The sequence below is a fragment of the Xenopus laevis genome, chromosome 1L (assembly GCF_017654675.1).
Source record: "Xenopus laevis strain J_2021 chromosome 1L, Xenopus_laevis_v10.1, whole genome shotgun sequence".
Taxonomy (NCBI): domain Eukaryota; kingdom Metazoa; phylum Chordata; class Amphibia; order Anura; family Pipidae; genus Xenopus; species Xenopus laevis.
Window position 1 is genome coordinate 47,213,490 of NC_054371.1, and position 19,679 is coordinate 47,233,168.

Here is a 19,679-nt window from a genome sequence, read left to right on the forward strand (position 1 = left end):
CTGGAGCAAAATCCCTGCCATGGAAACATAGAGATAAATTCGCCAGCATTCTGCTTTGATTGGCAGGAGTGTGCAGCGTCACCAGTTGCCTAGTTAAAAGCTCAGCCTATTGGCCGCCGCGTTTCCGTAGTGTCTATTTACAGGTCCCCTTGAGATAGACGAGCAGCTTGTGCTGGCATGAGATAGGAGCTCTCCACCAATTAGGCAGTGCTTCTAGTTTAAGCCCCGCCCTATTTTTTTATTTTTACTATCCCGTGTGAGGTCAGCGCTTCTGTTGTTGCTGCCTCGGAAAAACACACCAGACACAAAAGCAGCAAAGAAGAAACGTCGCAGCCTCTACTGTACTCTCAGCTTCAGTCTCTTTGTCTCTGGGTAAGTATGTACAGTCTTAGACTGCTCGTACTATAATGTATACTGTCATTATATATATATATAGATAGATATGTGTGCCCACTGGGCAGGAAAACAGCTGTCATATATATATATACATATATATATTTAAATGACTATAAAAAGTCTTGCTTCTCTATGCAGCTGCCACGCACTCGCCTTCTACACTTGTCCTTCCCATTGTTTGTCAGTGACCAGCCAGTGTAGGAAATCATAGTCAGTTATCCTACAGTACAAATAGTTATATATTTATATTTATAGCCACTGGGCAGGAAACACGTTGACTAGATAAGTCTCTGTATTCTCACCTGTAAAATCTGTTTGTCCCTGACATTTGACCCTATTGCCACTGTATTCTATGGAGCTGGCTCCTGTTCATTCTTCTATAAAACTAACTCAGCTGCAATACGTAAATGTAAAAAAAAAAATTCTGAAGAACATATCTTTTAAAGTAGATTAAGGGGCAGATTTATCAAGGGTCGGAGTGAATTCGAGGGAATTTTTGAAGTAAAAAAATTCGAAGTTGGATACTTCGACCATCAAATAGGATACTATGGGGCACATTTACTAAGCTCGAGTGAAGGATTCGAAGTAAAAAAATTTCGAAGTATTTCGACCATTGAATAGGCTACTACGACCTTCGACTACAACTTCAATTCGAACTAAAAATCGTCGAAGTACTGTCTCTTTAAAAAAAAACATTGACTACCTACTTCTGCAGTTTAAACCTACCTAGGTACAATGTTAGCCTACGGGGACCTTCACCATTGCTTTTCTAAGGTTTTTTTGATCGAAGAAAAATCGATCGATTCGAAGGATTTCATAGTTCGATCGAACAATTTTTACTTTGATCGATTGATCGTAGTATTTGCGGTAAATCCTACGAATACGATATTCGAATTTGAAGGATTTTACTTCGAGGGTCGAATTCGAGGGTTTATTAACCCTCGATATTCGACCCTTAGTCGACTTCAAATTCGATTCACAGTAAAATCATTCGACCATTCGATAATCGACGTACTGTCTTTTTAAAAAAACTTCGATTTCAATACTTCGCCAAATTAAACCTGCCGAAGTGCTATGTAAGCCTATGGGGACCTTCTAGAGCGTTTTTGGAAGTCGAAGTAAAATCTTTCGATCGATTGCTGAATTCCTTCCAATCGTTCGATTCGAAAGATTTAATCGTTCGATCGAAGGATTTTACTTCGACCGCAGGATACCCAAATTCGCTGAAAAAAACTTCGACTTCGATATTTGAAGTCGAAGTATTTCAATTCGGTGGTGGAATTTCGAAGTATTTTTAACTTCGAAATTCGACCCTTGATAAATCTGCCCCTAAATTATCATTTAAATTAAGTTAATAGTCAAATTGGGCCATGGAATCTGTCCACGTTCAGAGAGCGAGTGTGTCGTTGTAGAACAAAAAAAAGTGTGAAAAATCGCACATTTTGCTATTGTTTTCACTTGAAAAAAAATATTTTTATACTGACACCAGAAAATAACCTTTTATTTATAATTTTGCCATAAAAGTATTTGTCTGATGCTTTACGTTACCTTTCTTACCCCCATATTCCTCTATGAGGGGGCTGCCATATTTGTGCAGCAGGAGTCCTTAGCATTAGAAACTGACAGGTTGAGAAGGGACAGTCAGGTTGGCAAAACAGTCAGGTTTAGAAACTTCAAGTGAAATTAATTACAAAAGCAGAACTATTAGTGAAAAATGATCAACATGACCTATAGGTAACATTTTATGTAGATTAATATTTTGAAAAGAAATATTTTAGTGTCAGTATTACTTTAATGTTTTTATGTCAGAATATGTTTCCTGGTAGTTGTGCACATGTTCCAATCGATACATATAAAATCATACATTCGTGTGCGTTGTTACATGTTGCCCATTGTGTGTAACATTGTGAAGCTATGGTGTTGTGTATGAGTGCTTTTAAACAAGGAATGGAACTCAGAGAAAACCTTCTACTGCACAAATGATTGTGAGGGAAATTGTGTAAGATGGCATTTCCTCATCATAATCTAATAAGACATAGTGGTAGAGGAACAGTCTACAGCACATTGATTGCTCTATGTTTCCTATCCTTGTTTTTTGGTGTCCTCTAAGCATTTCATCCCATTAATACTGTCATACCCCATCAGTGCTCCTGCCTCTTGTCTTCCTATAGGGAGCAATGTCACAGTCCAACCTTGGGAGACTGTGATGGGCTAGGCAGGAACAATTGGGAGGTATGTATTGATAATCACATTGCAAATATGCTGTGCCATATAGCCGTTTTTCAGTTTCCGCCATTGCTCCACAGCAGCTTGTTTACATGAACAATAGTAGTGTTTCTGAAGCAAACAGATCAGTTTTACCAGTGCAGGGCAACAGTTCATTACTTTAAAACACTTATATTTTTTGGTGTTACTGTTCCTTTAAACTAGTTTAAAAGTGATGTATCCAAATCTTCTGCTAAACCATCTTAAACGCTGAGCTATTGGACAGCCCTTAAAGGGACAGGGTAATGAGAGAGCTAGTAATAAAAGAAGAAACCACCTCCATATATTATATATACAAATTCAGCAGTAGGTAAGTGCAGGTATTTCTCCTTTCTACCTTTTATGGTTGGTAATTTACTTCTTTCTTGCGCACACACACTATTCTGTATTTGGAGTGCTGAGAAAGTTTAAATTGTATATGGTGCATCCAAAATTTGCTTTTAAACTATAGATTGAGTGGCTTTACTGCTGTGTATATATATATATAATACACAAAAGCCATGAATATCCTGTAAATTATATCCTTATAAACGGTGAGTTCTGATGTCATCAGTTATAAACAGTGAGTTCTGATGTCATTTCTGTCACACGACTCATTGAAATTTGTGTATTATAATAAATAAAGTACCCCCAGTTGTAAAATATGAGGATATTAGAAGTTACCTCGGAGTTCCATGACCTGTATAAAAACACTCGGCCTTCGGCCTCGTGTTTTTATATGGTCATGAAACTCCTCGGTAACTTATAATATCCCTATATTTTACAAAAGGGGGTACTTTATTCACTATATATATCACTTCATGCTGCATCCTAGTTTTGGTTCCCTTTGGATATATACAGATAGATAGATAGATAGATAGATAGATAGATAGATAGATAGATAGATAGATAGATAGATATTATCTGATTATTACCACATGCTCTTTCCTTAAGGAGGCAACTTGTTTTTTTCCACTGGTAAAGAAAGAGTTACATTTGGCAGCCTATAGCAGTTTTTCAGTGTTAGTGACTCAGAAAAACTGTGTTAGCTATGAGCAAAGTTATTCTGAACAAAAGGCATCTATTAGTATAGAGAGGCATACACTTAAGGGAACGTTACTTTATCCATTCTTGCCAAACTGTATCATCATTCATCAGTGTCAAGGGCTCATTAATAAGCATTTTAACACGGCAAACCCTGCTGTCGGGCATAACTACAGAGGAAACAGACCCTGCGGCTGCAAGGGGGCCCACGAGGTATAGGGGCACCACAAGGCCATAAATCATAAACAATTTCAATAAATATTGGTAAAACAGGTCAACCTCTAGCATTTTTTTTGGGCCTGAAAAATAATTTGCTGTTGGGCCCAGTAATATTTAGTTATGCGACAGTCTGCTGTATTGGCACCGTTAATGGGCCTAAAGGGGAAAATCAGGTTGGTCAGTTACCCGACATAAATGCTCATAGGAGACTCAACCAAGAATGGATAGTCCTGTACTTCGGTCAGATCACTGCATTCTGGCCATAAATGTGTGTGGCCAATCCGATATTAAATAGTTCTTCATTCTTACTATAGAAGATACAGCATTCCAAAGTACAAGGCACGTGTTACACCATTTTTAATGGGAGAGGACAATGTTCCACTGGAGTCTGTGGATAAAAGTGAATTGGTTAGAGTGCTCTGAGCTTGCTACCCAACTTGAAGCTTTATTGCAGGGGAAATACATGGGCATATTTTATAAGTTTGAAATTCAAGCTCACCAAAGTTCATCAGAGTTAAATTCCACCACACTTATTCGTTTATACAGGATATTTATCAAAGGATGAGCTTTCACTTTCACCCATCGGTTAGTATGTAACCAAAAATCCCATAAACGTCAATAGAAAACCAGGGAGTGTCACTGGGGCAAGTTCTAATTTCACACTTGCATAAGCATGCCTCATAGAGTCACACACTTAAACAGAAACTCAATCTGGATGTAGGAGAGCAAAAGTGTTAAAGGGATTCTGTCATGATTTTTATGATGTTTTTATTTTTAAATTACACTGTTTACACTGCAAATCATTCACTGTACAATATAAAATGTCATTCCTTTTAGAAAGAGCCAGCACTTTAGGATGGAATTGCTTTCTGGCAGGCTGTTGTTTCTCCTACTAAATGTAACTGAATGTGTCGCAGTGGAACCTGGATTTTACTATTGAGTGCTGTTCTTATATCTACCAGGCAGCTGTTATCTTGTGTTAGGATGCAGGCGTTCAGAATAAGTTATCTGGTTACCTTCCCATTGTTCTGTTGTTAGGCTGCTGGAGAGGAATAGAGGTGGGTGATATCACTGAAACTTGCAGTGCAGCAGTAAAAAGTGACTGATGTTTATTAGCGTACAAGTCACATGACTGGGGGCAGCTGGGAAACTGACACTATGTCTAGCTCCATTTCAGATTTCAAAATTAAATCTAAACAAAAGATCTGTTCAGTGTAGAATAACTGATACATTTTGGAAAAAAAAATTATCCCTTTTAAACATTGGGCCCTCCCTCTGATATGAACTGCTAACATTCTGAGGTGTTCATGTGAGCTGTTGTTCTAAGCAGCTGCAAAGTTACTTGTTTGCCAGCTCGGATCTAGGGATGATATGTAGAGAAGGAATAAGCAAGATAATAAGGGAATGGCATAAGTGCAGGCGACTTTTACAACCGTTGTGTTGAAAGCTTATGTAGCACCCTGTAACCCATGGCAACCAATAAAATGTTTGCTTTCATTGTTCAACCTGCAGTTGGCTGAAAACGTCTCACTGATTGGTTGCTATGGATTACCAACCATATGCAAATTTGCCCAGTGTTTATAAATGATCTCCCTTTTTCCTTGTGAGGCAAATTCGGAAAACTGAAGAAACGCTTTTGCCATTCCACCGGCGATTCACATTCTTGATGGTGGGAAGGCATTTCAGGGAGATTAGTTGCCTGCAGTAGCGAAGGTTTATCGCAGGTGTCTAAATCTCCCTGTGTGCCACCACTCGAAACCTTCTACTAGTATTTACTTTTGGATTTTCTAATCTTTTTTTTTTTTTTTTTATTCACTACATTTCAACTTCAAGAAAGTAAATACCAAATGCTGGTAGGAAATGTGTTTATTGTATCAACAAAGCAATATGGATTTCCTGTGTTACATTGCAGCGCAAGGCCACACCAGGACATCAGCAGCTATGTTTATAGAACTGTAAAGAGGTCAGGATTGTTCCACTGCTGCAACTGTACGAATATAATCACCCTCCCAAGAGGAATAGCTTCCAGGGTTATTTTAGTGCTGTTGAAGATGGAGTCACTGTTGTTTTTGTTGGGGGGGGGGGGGAGGCAGAGAGGTAACAGTTTGCTTTGCTATAGATTATGTTAAATAATTCAATTTGTACATACTATTATGCTCAGCTACACTTGGAACAATATTGCTAGGAAGTTTGGGGCATGATGACTAGATTTGTGGTATTCTAGTAAGGAACCTTTCCTGGATATTACAGATTACCATCAGAAATTAAGAAACCTATTCAAATTCAATTGCATTATTAAGTTTTGAATGTCCATAGAGGAGCTGACTTATCTGTTCATTGTTATGAATGTAAGCACTAATTGGGCAGCACTTCAGTATAAAATTAAAATTCCTATGTTTGCAATACATGGCACAGAGCAACGTTTCATGGAAAATGGATGGTTTAGTGAGATTTGGTGGCTCCATTAGAGTCCTGCATCGGGTCAGGTACCCATTGAATACCCGCACAGTGGTCGGGTTTTTGGTTAAGAAGTTCCCAATTACCTGGCCATACTGGCAGTCTGAGGGTAACCCAGCTGGGTACCTGACAAAGGTGCAGACTGGAGCCCTCCCCTGTAGATGTGGTAGTTTCTTTTTATTTCTGTGAGGATTCAGCACAGGAGTGACATCACTTCTGGTTTCGCGTGTTCACAGGTTGGAAGGTTAGTTGGCCAATTGCGTCGAGTAGCGGACCAGTGGGGGAAAATTCTGGGTCGCGGGTATCGCTCGGGTACTAGAAAATGGACCCGCACAGGACATAGTGATCCCAGTTTTCATTCTGAGCAGTGTGTCCTAATAATAAGAGTTGGTTGTGTAATCAGATTTGGGCTATAGATAAGTCATTGGTATTTGCAATTTAAATGCAGCAGCTGCCACACCCCTCCGCTCAAACTTTCATTTATTTAATTTTTAGTGTCTGTGTTAGCTTCAGGCAGTTTTAGCTGCCCAGCTCTTCTGATCTGCCTTAAATGAAATGTATTGTGCAAAAAACAAGAATGTGCAAGTACATTACTCTTTTAAACATAGAGGGAATGTGTTTGTTTTTTAAAAAAAAAAGAATTGTTTTGGGCTGATTCAAAACCCTACGAGTCCCACTCAACTGTTCCACTTCCTGCTGCCTCATTTCCCAGGCTGTGCAGGAGAGCTGGCAGTACTCTGCACTGCTGGATAGGAACCAATCAGCAGCTAGGCTGACCTGATAAGGAACTAAAGCCTGCCTTTGCTTGTGTGACTGATTGGCTGTCCCCTTCCTACTGTGTTTCTGGCAGGCACTGTTAGACCATGCCCACCCCTCATGGACAGGGAGCTAAGCAGATTTATAGGGAGCTCTAATAGAGGCTGTTTTTAAAGGTAATATTACATTTTCGACCAAAGTAAAACCAGCACTATATATAATTTATTATTGCCTGCAAAGTTAGGGTTTTTAAATTTATTATATATCTCTCCTTTAAAGCCTGCCCAGGCGGCATAAGCCCACTCGCACAACTTTTCAGAGACACTGGTCTGACTGCGTTTCTCCAGATACATCACATGGTACAGCGCAAAAGTGCACAGTAGTGATGTGCTGGCCAACCCAAAGCAGGCGGTTTTAGTTAATTAGTCAAAAGTTTGCGGGCAGCAACCTCTGAGTGCCTCACTTCCAACTTTTTTTAATTTACTTGTGTACCGGCATGCCCTGCCCCCTTCCGTGATGTCACAGTGGGGCAGGAGCTCACACAGATTCTTGGGTTGGGTGCTGGTCAAGGTTTTTTTTTTGGTGTTACTGTGGTGTGCGGCTGGGGCAGGCATTAAGGTGCATAGCAGAAGTAAGCAGTGTAGTCCAGCATTGGCATCAGAGAGACGCCATTAATGTGGGCGTGCCAAAAAAAAAACCTGAACACCTGGCCTAAAGCATGGGCAACTGGCGGCCTTCCAGGTGTGAAAAACTGATAGAAAACTATACCTCCCAAAATTTTGGAAATAGAAAGAAGGATAAAAAGATTTGTGCACAATTCTTTTTGACCATGCCCATTTATGTGGCCACACCCCCTAATTATCATGTCTATTTTACTAAATTTGGCAGGTTATGAAAGTTTGAACACATTTTATGTTATTAGTTTTGCTAATGAAGGTGAATTGCCCCTTATGCTGTGGGTCTAAGTTCTCCCAAGAGACCTGCTTATCTTAAACTGTTAAATAAGTCTCTATGCTGGGCTCTTTGCCAAAAGCCAATTAAGTTAGAAACCTTTTGTATCTTTTTCTGGCTGTTCATTGCAGGAGATCAAAGAGAAAGTCGGGATATTTCAGTAACAAACCTGGGACTACGGGTTGAGCTGTCAAAATCGGGACTGTCCCATGAAAAATGGGACTGTTGGGTGGTATGGAATACCCCCAACTGCTTGCCTGAGACAGTAGCCTAGAATCTGCATTGTATCAAGGACGCCAGACCAGTTGGAAGGGACAGCTTCAATGTCACAAGTGTAAATAGTAATTGTTTCTAGAGAGACCTGGAAAATGTAGTATTTCAGGACTAACAACTTATCGGTTCCAGATATTCTACCTCTATTCAAAAACCTATGAGTAAGGGCGAACCTGTTTAACATAATGAAAATAATCTCTGCAGCCTGTAGGCGCAAATTATGCTAATTACCTCCTTTTCACCAGCTTTCTCATAGCTGTCGCCATAGCTGTAGGACAAACAGAAATAGAGAAAATGTGATGTAGTAAACGGTAACTATTTTTTTTTTTTTTTTTCTTTTGGCTTAGTTCTCCCGTCCCAGATCACCATCCCACTACCAATATGCAAACGTTAGCATTATATAGTATTCATGCTGTGAATGTAGCCGAAATGAGCTTGCAAATCTTGTATCGCTCAACAGCCTTTTTTTCCATAATCACATAATGGAATGTATTCATAACTGCTGTTGTATCAGGACAGAAGCCCGTTTTGTCTTTTTGTGCAATTTCCTGTGAGGTTACTGTGTAGTTCCCCGTTACTAATTTGCTCATTTCTTTGTGTCTTTAACCACATAGTGAAATTGTTGCTTTTTTTTTTTTTTTTTTTTGGAGGGAGAGAAAAAAAATGCTGCCAACTTTAACTCCATTCATTCTCATCCAATAATGATAGACATTTAGCCATCAAGTAAGTTTGTACTGATGCCTGCAATGGGATTTTGGAGGGCTAGAACCTCTGGGTTTCAGATGGGGTCTGTGTCCAGCGATCTCTAAATCTTAGCTTGGCAAAGTTTGGAAAAGGGAAGTGGTTTAATGGGAAGAAAAAAGTGAAAGGATAGCGGTCCATTTAAGTTGAAATAGGCTCATGATAGGCGTACGATTATGTGCTTACCCTTCGTTGAAGTGCTACAATCATCTAGTAATATAATGAACCATATTATTAAAAGGGTTGGTATCTGATTTATCAAATATTGAACGGAGGATCTTAATGGATTCCAAATAGTTTAGCATTTCTTCCATTTGTCAACACTTTCCTGTGAGGAACATTAATCAAACCTGATACCTGTGTCCGTTTGTCAAAATAAGTATGACTAAACACCATTCTGTTTTATGGAGTGACAGTAATCTGCAACAGCCAGGGGTGTAACTATAGAGGAAGCAGACCCTGCAGCTGCAAGGGGGCCCAGAAGGTAGAGGGGCCCCATGAGGCCATGATTAATGAGCAATTTTAGTGTGTATTGGTAAAACAGGAAAACCCCTGGATATTTTAAATGCCCTAAAATTGATTTGCTGTGGGGCCCAGTCAGCATCGGACTGGCGCATTTGGGACCCACCAGGTCACCGTGCCGCACAGACAGGCCCAGAATTGTTGAACGCCCACTAAGGCCCGGACCTTTCTCCGTGCTCATTCAAGAACTTCTGTCCCTTCGTCTGTGATGGCGCTATGCACTGTATATATTTATATACTTGTTTGTTTTTTTTTAGCTAAAGAACACTTTTTGGTAGCCAAGATGGAAGAATCCCAGAATGGTGTACAATATGGCGAGGATACAGCAGATGCAAAAACATATTTTACAACTCAACAGTAAGTAATCATTTAAATCACAAACATGAGGACCAAAACTGTACTATGAGTAAACTTTTAGTGAAAAAACACTGCAAATCTTTAAAGGGATTCGAACATGATTTTTATGGTGTAGTTTACCATGAAAAATTTAATTTCTGAGCCAATGTGTATTTTTTTGTTGTTGTAATATCGGTGTGTAGGCAGCCATCTCAGGTCATTTTGCTTGGTCATGTGCTTTCAGAAAGAGCCAGTGCTGCAGTATGAAACTGCTTTCTGGCAGGCTATTGTTTCTTCTACTCAATTTAACTGAAGGAGTCGCAGTGGGACATAGATTTTTACTATTGCGTGCTGTTATCTTGTTTCAGGGAGCTGCTATCTTCCCATTGTTCTGCTCCTGGGGGTTGATATCACTCAAATTTGCAGTACATCTGTAAAGAGTGACTGAAGTTTATCCAGAGCACAAGGCACATGACAAGGCACAATAGTTTTTTTTTTTAAAATGATTTGTCTTTGATTTCTGTCCATCTTTTGAAGGAACAGTAACAACAAAAAATGAGTTTTAATGGAATGACAAAAATAGACTGGTGCCCTGCACTGGTAAAATTGGTGTATTTGCTTCAGAAACACGATTATAGTTTATATAAAAAAGATGCTGTGTAGTCATGGGGGCAGCTATTTTAGCACAGCATACACAGTAGTAACAGGTACTTAAAGGGATACTGTCATGGGGAAAAAAAAAAAAATTCCCGTAGTGCTGCTCCAGCAGAATTCTGCACTGAAATCCATTTCTCAAAAGAGCAAACAGATTTTTTTATATTCAATTGTCAATTTCCCAGCTGCCCCAAGTCATGTGACTTGTGCTCTGATAAACTTCAATCACTCTTTACTGCTGTACTGCAAGTTGGAGTGATATCACCCCCTCCCTTTTCCCCCAGCAGCCAAACAAAAGAACAGTGGGAAGGTAACCAGATAGCAGCTCCCTAACACAAGATAACAGCTGCCTGGTAGATCTAAAAACAACACTCAATAGTAAAAACCCATGTCCCACTGAGACACATTCAGTAACATTGAGAAGGAAAAACAGAAGCCTGCCAGAAAGCATTTCTCTCCTAAAGTGCAGGCACAAGTCACATGACCAGGGGCAGCTGGGAAATTGACAAAATGTCTAGCCCCATGTCAGATTTCAGAATTGAATATAAAAAAAATCTGTTTGCTCTTTTGAGAAATGGATTTCAGTGCAGAAGTCTGCTGGAGTAGCACTATTAACTGATGTGTTTTGAAAAAAACATGTTTTCAGATGACAGGATCCCTTTAAGAATTCCACCATATACTACAGAGCGTATCTGTTATCTGCTGTGTATCATGTGCCTTTTTTTTCTTTTTCAGCTTTGAATGGCTGCCCCCCATGGCTACACCGCAGCTTGTTTATATAAACTATAGTAGAGTTTCTGATGCAAACACTGTAGTTGTACCAGTGCAGAGCAAGTGTACATGATATTGGTATTCCTTTAAAACACTTTTATTTTTTGGTATTTTTGGTGTTACTATTCCTTTAAAGGGGTTGTTCACCTTCAAAAAACTAGTTGTTTTCCGATAGATCATCCGAAATAATGACTTTTACCCCTTCCAAACACTTATTTTAGTTCAATTAATTTAAGATTGTTCCCCAGAAATAAAGACTGTTTTCAATTACTTTCTATTATTTATTTTGTACTGTTTTACAGAATCTAAGTTTAAAGTTGAATGTCCCTGTCTCTGATGTTTGAGTCAGCTCAATAATTCAGGTGCAGATTCTGAACTGTTACAATTTTAATTGATCCATTTCTCAGCAGCATCTCTGGAGTATTCGCAACTATTGTATCAATTCTAACAGCTGCCTGTAATGAAATTCAGAGATTCTGCTCAGCAGGGACAAAGATAAGAAATGTATCAACTAAATGTATCAATTTAGAACAGTTTACAGGGTCGACGACCCCCCCCCCAAGCTGCTTTAGAAGGTGAAAAATTACACTTCATTATTAGAAAAACGGTGACACACAGAAAATAGAAAGTAATTGGAAAAAGTTATTTCTGCTGATCTATCTGAAAACAACTAGTTGTTTGAAGGTGAACAACCATTTAAAATAACACTCTAAAGCAAAAAGATAAAGTAACAATAGCATCACAATCACAGAGCAACAGATTTTGGCTGTTGGGGTCAGCGCCTCTCATTTAATGGAGAAGGAAAGTAATTTTAATTCTTGAGTGTCAGGTAAGTAAATACAATCCCTTGAGGGTGCCTAACTTTTGGCACACCCAAAAATAAAATTACTTTCCTTCTCCATTAAATGGGAGTTGCTGACTCCAGCAGCCAAATTTGTTGCTCTGTAAGGCTCCAGTTGTGATGTTATTGTTACCTTTGTTGCTATTTTACATTTTATTACTTCTCTTTTTGTGCAGGACTATCTTATTCATATTCCAGTCTCTCATTTAAACCACTGCCTGGCTGCTAAGGGATATATGACCCTAGCAACCTCATAGCTGCTGAAATACCAAAAGTTAATTTTACATGTTAGTATTTAAGCTTTTGTGATTAAATACAAATATGCTGGTAGGTCTTGCTGCACTGACATATATCTGGCAAAATGACTGCATGCTTTACTGCTATTTTATCAAAATCAAATGTCTGTAGTGCACAAGAAGACCGAAAACCATTGGAACTTGCTTTCTGACCACCATCTAGTGACCACCTTATCTATGACATCATTTAAAGGTAGGGATGCACCAAATCCAGGATTTGCATATGCAAATTAGGGGTGGGGAGGGAAATCGTGTTACTTTTTGTCACAAAACAAAGAGGTAAAAAATGCTTTTCCCTTCCCACCGCTAATTTGCATATGCAAATTCAGTTCCGTATTAGGACAAATGTTTCATGAAAGATTCAGGGGTTTGCCGAAACGAAAATAGTGGATTCGGTGCATCCCTATTTAAAGGAGGCCGTGCAGGTCATAAAAATTAAATAGGACTCTGGGTTGGTAACGAGTCAGGGAGCAGCAGGATAGGTTCCATAACAGGTTAAATAAATATCCCACCTACTGTATTAATTATGTATTGTAATTATTTTTTGTAGAATAAGCCTTCAAAATGCTGATCTAAAAGAAATGGAAAGAAAAACTAAGTTTGCTCATCTCTTCAAGTACAGAACAGATTACCCAGAGATGGGAGTTTGCCTCATCATTAACAATAAGAACTTTCATTCATCTACAAGTAAGACATTTACTAGTATATTATGGTTTTGTACGTTTTTAGTTTGTTTTTTTTCTACCATTGTTTATGGACGGGAAACTCCTCCAGGGCGAGTAGACTGTTGTGAGGTACATTATTCATGTCTGTTGTACAGAGGAGAATATTAAGGGTTAAGTTTTTTAACTCTCCTGTAAAGCAAAGCTGTGTCATTACTTTTGTTTAACCAGTTCTTAGTGCTAGCCTTACAATGCAATTGTGTTTTTGCTTTTGTTATCAAATCCTGAATCTTAACATTAAACCTTTAAAAGGTTATACACTGTGTTAAGGGAGTGCCAAACATACACCCTTCTTTGCTTGCCTTTCTAGCAGCATTCACACGTATTTTCTTGATATGATTTTTTTTCTGTATTTAGCAGTATTAAATGTAGTGCAAGAAGTTGGACTTTTATAATGGACAAGCAGGGGTTGGATAAGCAATACGATTTTATTGGTATTGCTGAAACATGGTTGAAGGCAAGACTTTATCAAAGATACAGGGTAAATAGAAAATAATTGTGTATGTCTGTAGGTTAAACATTACCTAGTGTAAAGGAACAATCTGTAATTAGAGTTAGTGATAGGGATAAAAGCACTACATGTAGTTTTTGAATTACGAGGAATTTAATTCCCCCCCCCCAGAAACGAATCACTTAAATGTTTTTAAATTTGCTGTTAGGGATGGTTAAATCTAACAGAGCCTAATTTCTAGTTGAGACCTTAAAGGTCCCCATAGACGCAAAGATTTTTCTTTGGTGAACGACCGATTTTTAGCGAAATCCGACCAATTCGTCAAATTATCGTGAACTTAGTGGGAATCGAACGACCGTAAATCTTACGATTTTTTGCCCAACAGCTGTCAGAAAATTGATCGGCCAGGTTAAAAAAAAATTCTCGTTCCCAGTGCAATCTATCTATGTTGCAGGGCCAAGCAGGCAGCTACCCTCAGTTTTCCTGGCAATACCGCCTGAAATTGTCTTTTTTAGTTGATGGACAAATGGTACATTTAAACAATCGTTTCAAGATAATCGTGGTCTCCCAATAATAAAAAGATCTATGGCCAGCTTTACAGTCTGTGAAAAGGAAAATTGGCATGCCAGACAGTGAGGTCCCATTCAGAAATGAGGTGCTTTAGAGATCTGCCGAGCTCTAACAACTCAGAATGCATTTGTTATTCTGGCATATAATTCCTGGATAGTAAGGAATATAACATGTATGTTAAAAAATAAACCAAACACACACTGGGCCAATGGGATACGAAACTTGTGTAACGTGAAACTCTACTACTTTGTTACTTCAGATAGATTGGAAGGGTATTCTTACAGCTAGCAAGTTATCAAAGATGGAGAGATGGTTGTCCTAAAAAATTGTTTCCATTTAGATTGTCCTAAATTCACTTAGGAAATAAATATATAAAAAAAGGACCAATTTGAAATGAAGACATTAAGAGAAGGAAGTGTTAAAAACTACATTGAGAAGTGGCGCAACAAGGGTTTTAAAGCCGCAATCTAAAAGGCAAATATAAAACCAAGGCATTTATTGGAGATTGAATGTGGGCCAATAAAAAAAAAAAAAAAAAGTAAATATTTTACAGTACATATATGCTGTTTATGGCCCTGTTCAATTGGCCACACCCACAGTGCATTAGATTATATGTTATGAGCTGCTGGGCCATGATCCATTGTTTAGTATATTAAATCGCAATGGAAGGTCTATGTGAGATGAAAAGGATGGTTGTAAAGGCATATTGTGGCATTGAAACCACGTAGAGATCAGGTCTGTTAATCAGCTAAATGCTACTACATTGTTTCAGGAGTCGACAAGAACAGTGGCGTAACTACCGGGGGAGCAGGGGGTGCGATTGGGCCAGGGCCCGCACCCCCTCAGGGCCCCCCGGCAGCTCGCGCGTCACTCTATTCTGCAGATTTTCCGGCCGTATGGAGGGGGCGGGGCCCGGCTGCACGTCCCTCGCCAGGGCCCGCCCCCCTCTAGTTACACCTGGACAAGAAGTGCAGATAATATAAACCAATAGGTACTGCTTTCAGTTGATAAGCGAAAAAGTTAGAGCCTCTGAAAACGTAGGTTTAATAGGGTTTAAATGCTTAGAATGAGCCGTATCCATATGCAAAAATCAGTTGTTGGATGGAGATCCCATTGAAGTTCTATTAACTAAACAATTGGACATATTCTGATTAATTAGTTGGTTTTCATTTTTATGGTTTGCTAATTTGTTGGCTTTTCTTCGGCTTCTTTGTGGGCAGCAATTGAAAACGCTGTTTGTTAGGGGGTTGATAACTGTACAATCCCAAAAAATTTAAATAATTCAAAATCGCAAAACAAGACCAATTGCAGATTATTTTAGACTAATACTACCCACCTCAAATAAAAATGTAATTTCAATGTGAACTTTATTCTGTGCTTGCAATACCTCAGTCCTATATCATTAAGGCCCCACAGAATATGGCTTGTGAGAAAAATAAACATACATTCATTTTACATCCCTTGTTTTCCCACCTTTTACATTTTTTTTTGTGGTCCAACCAAAATCTAAACATAATTCACTGATTTTACAGTACCGGATTTTACACCATTTTATTTTTGTAGTCCCCCAAAAATTGTAAAATAGTGGTTATACTATATAAAGTTAAAGCCATGCATGTATTATATATTGTTTATGGACCATGGAAGACAGTGATGTAGTCTCGCCTTCCCTCCAAATGTGTAGAAGGCATTATTACTATATAATAAGCTTGATCCTTTCCTTATGGCTCTTCTAATCTCCTCCTACAGTAACAGTCATCACTAGTGACTGCACTAGTAATAGGATCCTAATGGATTGTTCATGTCATATGAAAGTACAGATCAGTTAACCACAAGTCGGATATCTTTCAGCAGCATAATAGAGATAATTAGGGATGCACTTGTGAAGATTCGAGGAGATTAGTCGCCTGACGACAAATCGGCTCTTCTTCGGGCGACTAATCTCCCCGAACTGCCTTCCCGATGGCTAGAATCTAAATCGCCGGCGGGATGGCACTCACCAGGAAACTTCGGGCAACATCGGAAAATGAAGTGCTCTGAAGGCTTTTCGGGGAGATTAGTCGCCCGAAGAAGAGGCGATTTTGACGCACCACGACTGAATTTCCCCGAATCTTCGCGTGTGTCTCTGCCCTTACAGGCAACTGCATTTTCTTCTGTAAAAGCAATAATATTTTTGCGAAAGATTGTTTATAGAGAAACATTACCCCTTTTATATGTGTAACACATTTATCTGTGAATCTACTACCAGATAGTTAAAAACTGATATTTGCTTCTGAATAAGTTCTTGGTTCACTTCAAAATCATACCTACACCAATATTTGTATGTAATCTGTATGTCTGATGTATATATGGATCTATTGATTAGTAGTGCAGAGTATATTTATGCTTTATAAATACTGTAAAACCCACATTTTATGTTTTTCATGACGGAACAGAAAAAAAATGGAAAATCAGGGAAATGTATGTAATATATTGGTGGGACCACAAAAAACTTAAATAAAACCTCAATTCTACATTCCTCTTTTTAAGTTGTGTTACTATTGGGGAACTTGTCTTAGTAACTGTTTATCTGTGGCCACCTAGTGGCATGTGATGAGAAAACAGAGTAACTGAAAAAAATTTTGAAGAAAAGGAGACTGAACAACGGTGCTGGTGGTTTTGTTTAGAGCTAGATAAGAAAAACAGCTAGATAAGAAAAACAGCTAGATAAGAAAACAGAGCCCTCTGGCAGTGCATGCATGCATACATTCTATTTATACCCATGTCCCTGTTTGCCTTTCTACATGTCTCCACCAGCTCAGCCCTCATTCTGCACTCAAGTCATGAATATAAATTAAGGCTTATTTTCTAACGTAGCGCACGCTAAATGCCCTTGACCGTTTTGTAAACTGTGTGCAGTTGCGTCCAACATTTGCAAAATGGAGATAGCATACACACACGTACTTTTTTTATTTTATTTTTTTGTATGGTATTGATATGCACACAATTTTGCATTCATTTTAGTGTGTTGCACTTGCTATTATAAATCGGCCTTATTATATTCTAATCCACTGAAGTAATTCAATATACAGTGAAACCTCGATTTTAAGTACCCTGATTTTAAGTTTACCCGCATTTTACATTTTTTATTTGTGGTCCCACCAATTTATAATTTATTTCAATGGGTGCATTTCCCTGATTTTAAGTTTTCCCAGATTATACATCAAAATTTTGTCCCAAAAATGCTTTTTTTTCCTCTGTGAATGTTATTTGTGAAAAAGAAGTTTAAAATACTAGCCAGATGTATATTATGCCATGGTTCTGCCTGTAAATGGTCAGTTCCAATTAGTCTGCCCCTTATACAGTCCTGTACCAATCACTTATTGCTTTAGGTTGTGTATGTGACTGACAGAGAGGCCTTGCACATGCCCCCCCCCATAGTGTAACATTAATGCTTAGCCCTTTTTATGCACACCGTAAATATTGTATATCAAAGTAAAATGGACTCCTGTGCTTTATATCCTTTTAGAAAAAGTTACTTGAACACATTTCCCTGATTTTAAATTTTCACGGATTTTACATAATTTTTTCCTGGTCCCCTGGAAAACTTAAAATGGAGGTTCTACTGTATCTGCAGAGACCAGAGATGACCGCAAACTCAGATGTAAATGCTAAATTTTAATATAGAGGTAGAATTATTTTGTTTCTACCTGCACATCTGATGATTCAGTTCTTAAAGGAACAGTTCAGTGTAAAAAATAAAAACTGGGTAAATAGATTGACTGTGCAAAATAAAATGTTTTTAATATCGTTGGCCAAAAAATGTAATGTCACTCCAGCCTTTATACATTACATTTTTGGCTCACTAACTATATTAGAAAAATTTTTTATTTTGCACAGCCTGTCTATTTATACCGTTTTTGTTTTTACACTGAACAATTCCTTTAATGTAAGAAGAGAAAATGAACGATTGGTTGCGGGGAAAAATCATAACTGTAAGCTTAAAGTAACAGTTACATCAAAAAAATGAAAGTGTTTTAAAGTAATAAAAATATAATGTAGTGTTGCCCTGCACTGGTAAAACTGCTGTTTGCTCCAAAAACACTACTATTGTTTATAGCAATAAGCTGCTGTGTAGCAATGGGGGCAGCCATTCAAATGAGAAAAGGCTCAGGTTACACAGCAGTGAAGCTCTGTAGAACATAATGGTGTTATCTACTATTTTACCTGTGCCATATAGCCTTTTTTAATTTCCCGCCATTGCTACACAGCAGCTTATTTATATGAACTATATTAGTGTTTCTAAAGCAAACACCAGTTTTACCAACAGTACATGATATTTTCATTACTTTAAAACACTTTCATTTTTTTGGTGTTACTGTTCCTTTATCTTAGATGCTAAGGGTTACTTGGCAGGTGCAAATTTTGCCAATGTCTCCTTCAAAATGTATGATTTTCTTCTACCATTTCAATCTACATTGCATTACATATATAGTTATAGTGTGTTCCATTATGAATTTTGTAGTTTTTAAATTTTGCACTGTTTTTGTTTTTTTTCCCCCCACAGGCATGACCGTACGAAATGGAACTGATGTGGATGCTCGCAGGTTACATGAAACTTTCACAAGTTTAGGATACAAAGTAAAAGTTTTGAATGATCAACGGTGTAATGACATATTTGGACATTTGAAGAAAAGTAAGTGTTCTTCAGTTTGCTGATGTTATCCAGTAATATCTTATTATTCGTAATATTAACTTAGAACTCTTTGTACTGTGGATATCCTTTTGTACTGTGGATATCCGTTTGTACTGTGGATATCCATTTGTACTGTGGATAACCTTTTTTACTGTGGATAACTTTAGGCATGGCTGTTAAGTGGTTGTGCACCTAAGTCAAAAAAAGACTTCTGATTTCATGATTTATATAATCCAGTGCATTCCAACCAATGAGCCTTCAGGTTTTAAACAACCACCCAACTGCAGATGCTATTACTGCAAAAAAACAACAACTGAGGAAGACATAGATATAGGCTGACATTGCAACTTATGAGAGTTGCCCAACATAATGAATTTTATCCCACTGTCAGTCTGCTCCCTGCTTTTCTGCTGATTAGACCGTAAAGGTGGCCATAGACGCACAGATAATATTGTACAAAAAAATTTTCATACAATATTCAGTGCGCGTATGGTGGAAAAAGAGCTGACCGATATCGGCAGAAGACTTGGATATCGGTCGGCTTGTAGATCTGACTGGATGGAAATTTTTAATCGGAAACCTACGTCAGTAAGTCTATTGACACCTTCAGCCCTAAAGAAGTATGCAAAAGTGAGAGTGCTTCTCTACGTGCCAGTAAGTGGCAGATCATTTCACTAATGTGCCTTAATATTACTGCTATGGGATTCCTGATCGCACTGTGCTGGGGGGCCTCATTATTATTAATTTTATGATGGAGGCT

The 19,679-nt window shown here is 38.3% G+C and overlaps 1 protein-coding gene across 2 annotated transcripts in view; it reads left to right on the forward strand.

Annotated features, from left to right (window-relative positions):
- Positions 1-232: 232 nt before the first annotated feature.
- The window catches only part of casp3.2.L (caspase 3, gene 2 L homeolog), a 28,115-nt gene continuing 8,668 nt past the window's right edge, over positions 233-19,679 (forward strand). The window contains exons 1-4 of one of the 2 annotated variants that reach the window (XM_018251735.2): positions 233-372; positions 9,861-9,960; positions 13,052-13,188; positions 18,791-18,919. In XM_018251735.2, coding sequence (XP_018107224.1) covers positions 9,887-9,960; positions 13,052-13,188; positions 18,791-18,919 — 340 coding nt within the window. In that variant the 5' untranslated portion in view covers positions 233-372; positions 9,861-9,886. 2 annotated transcript variants of the gene reach the window in all.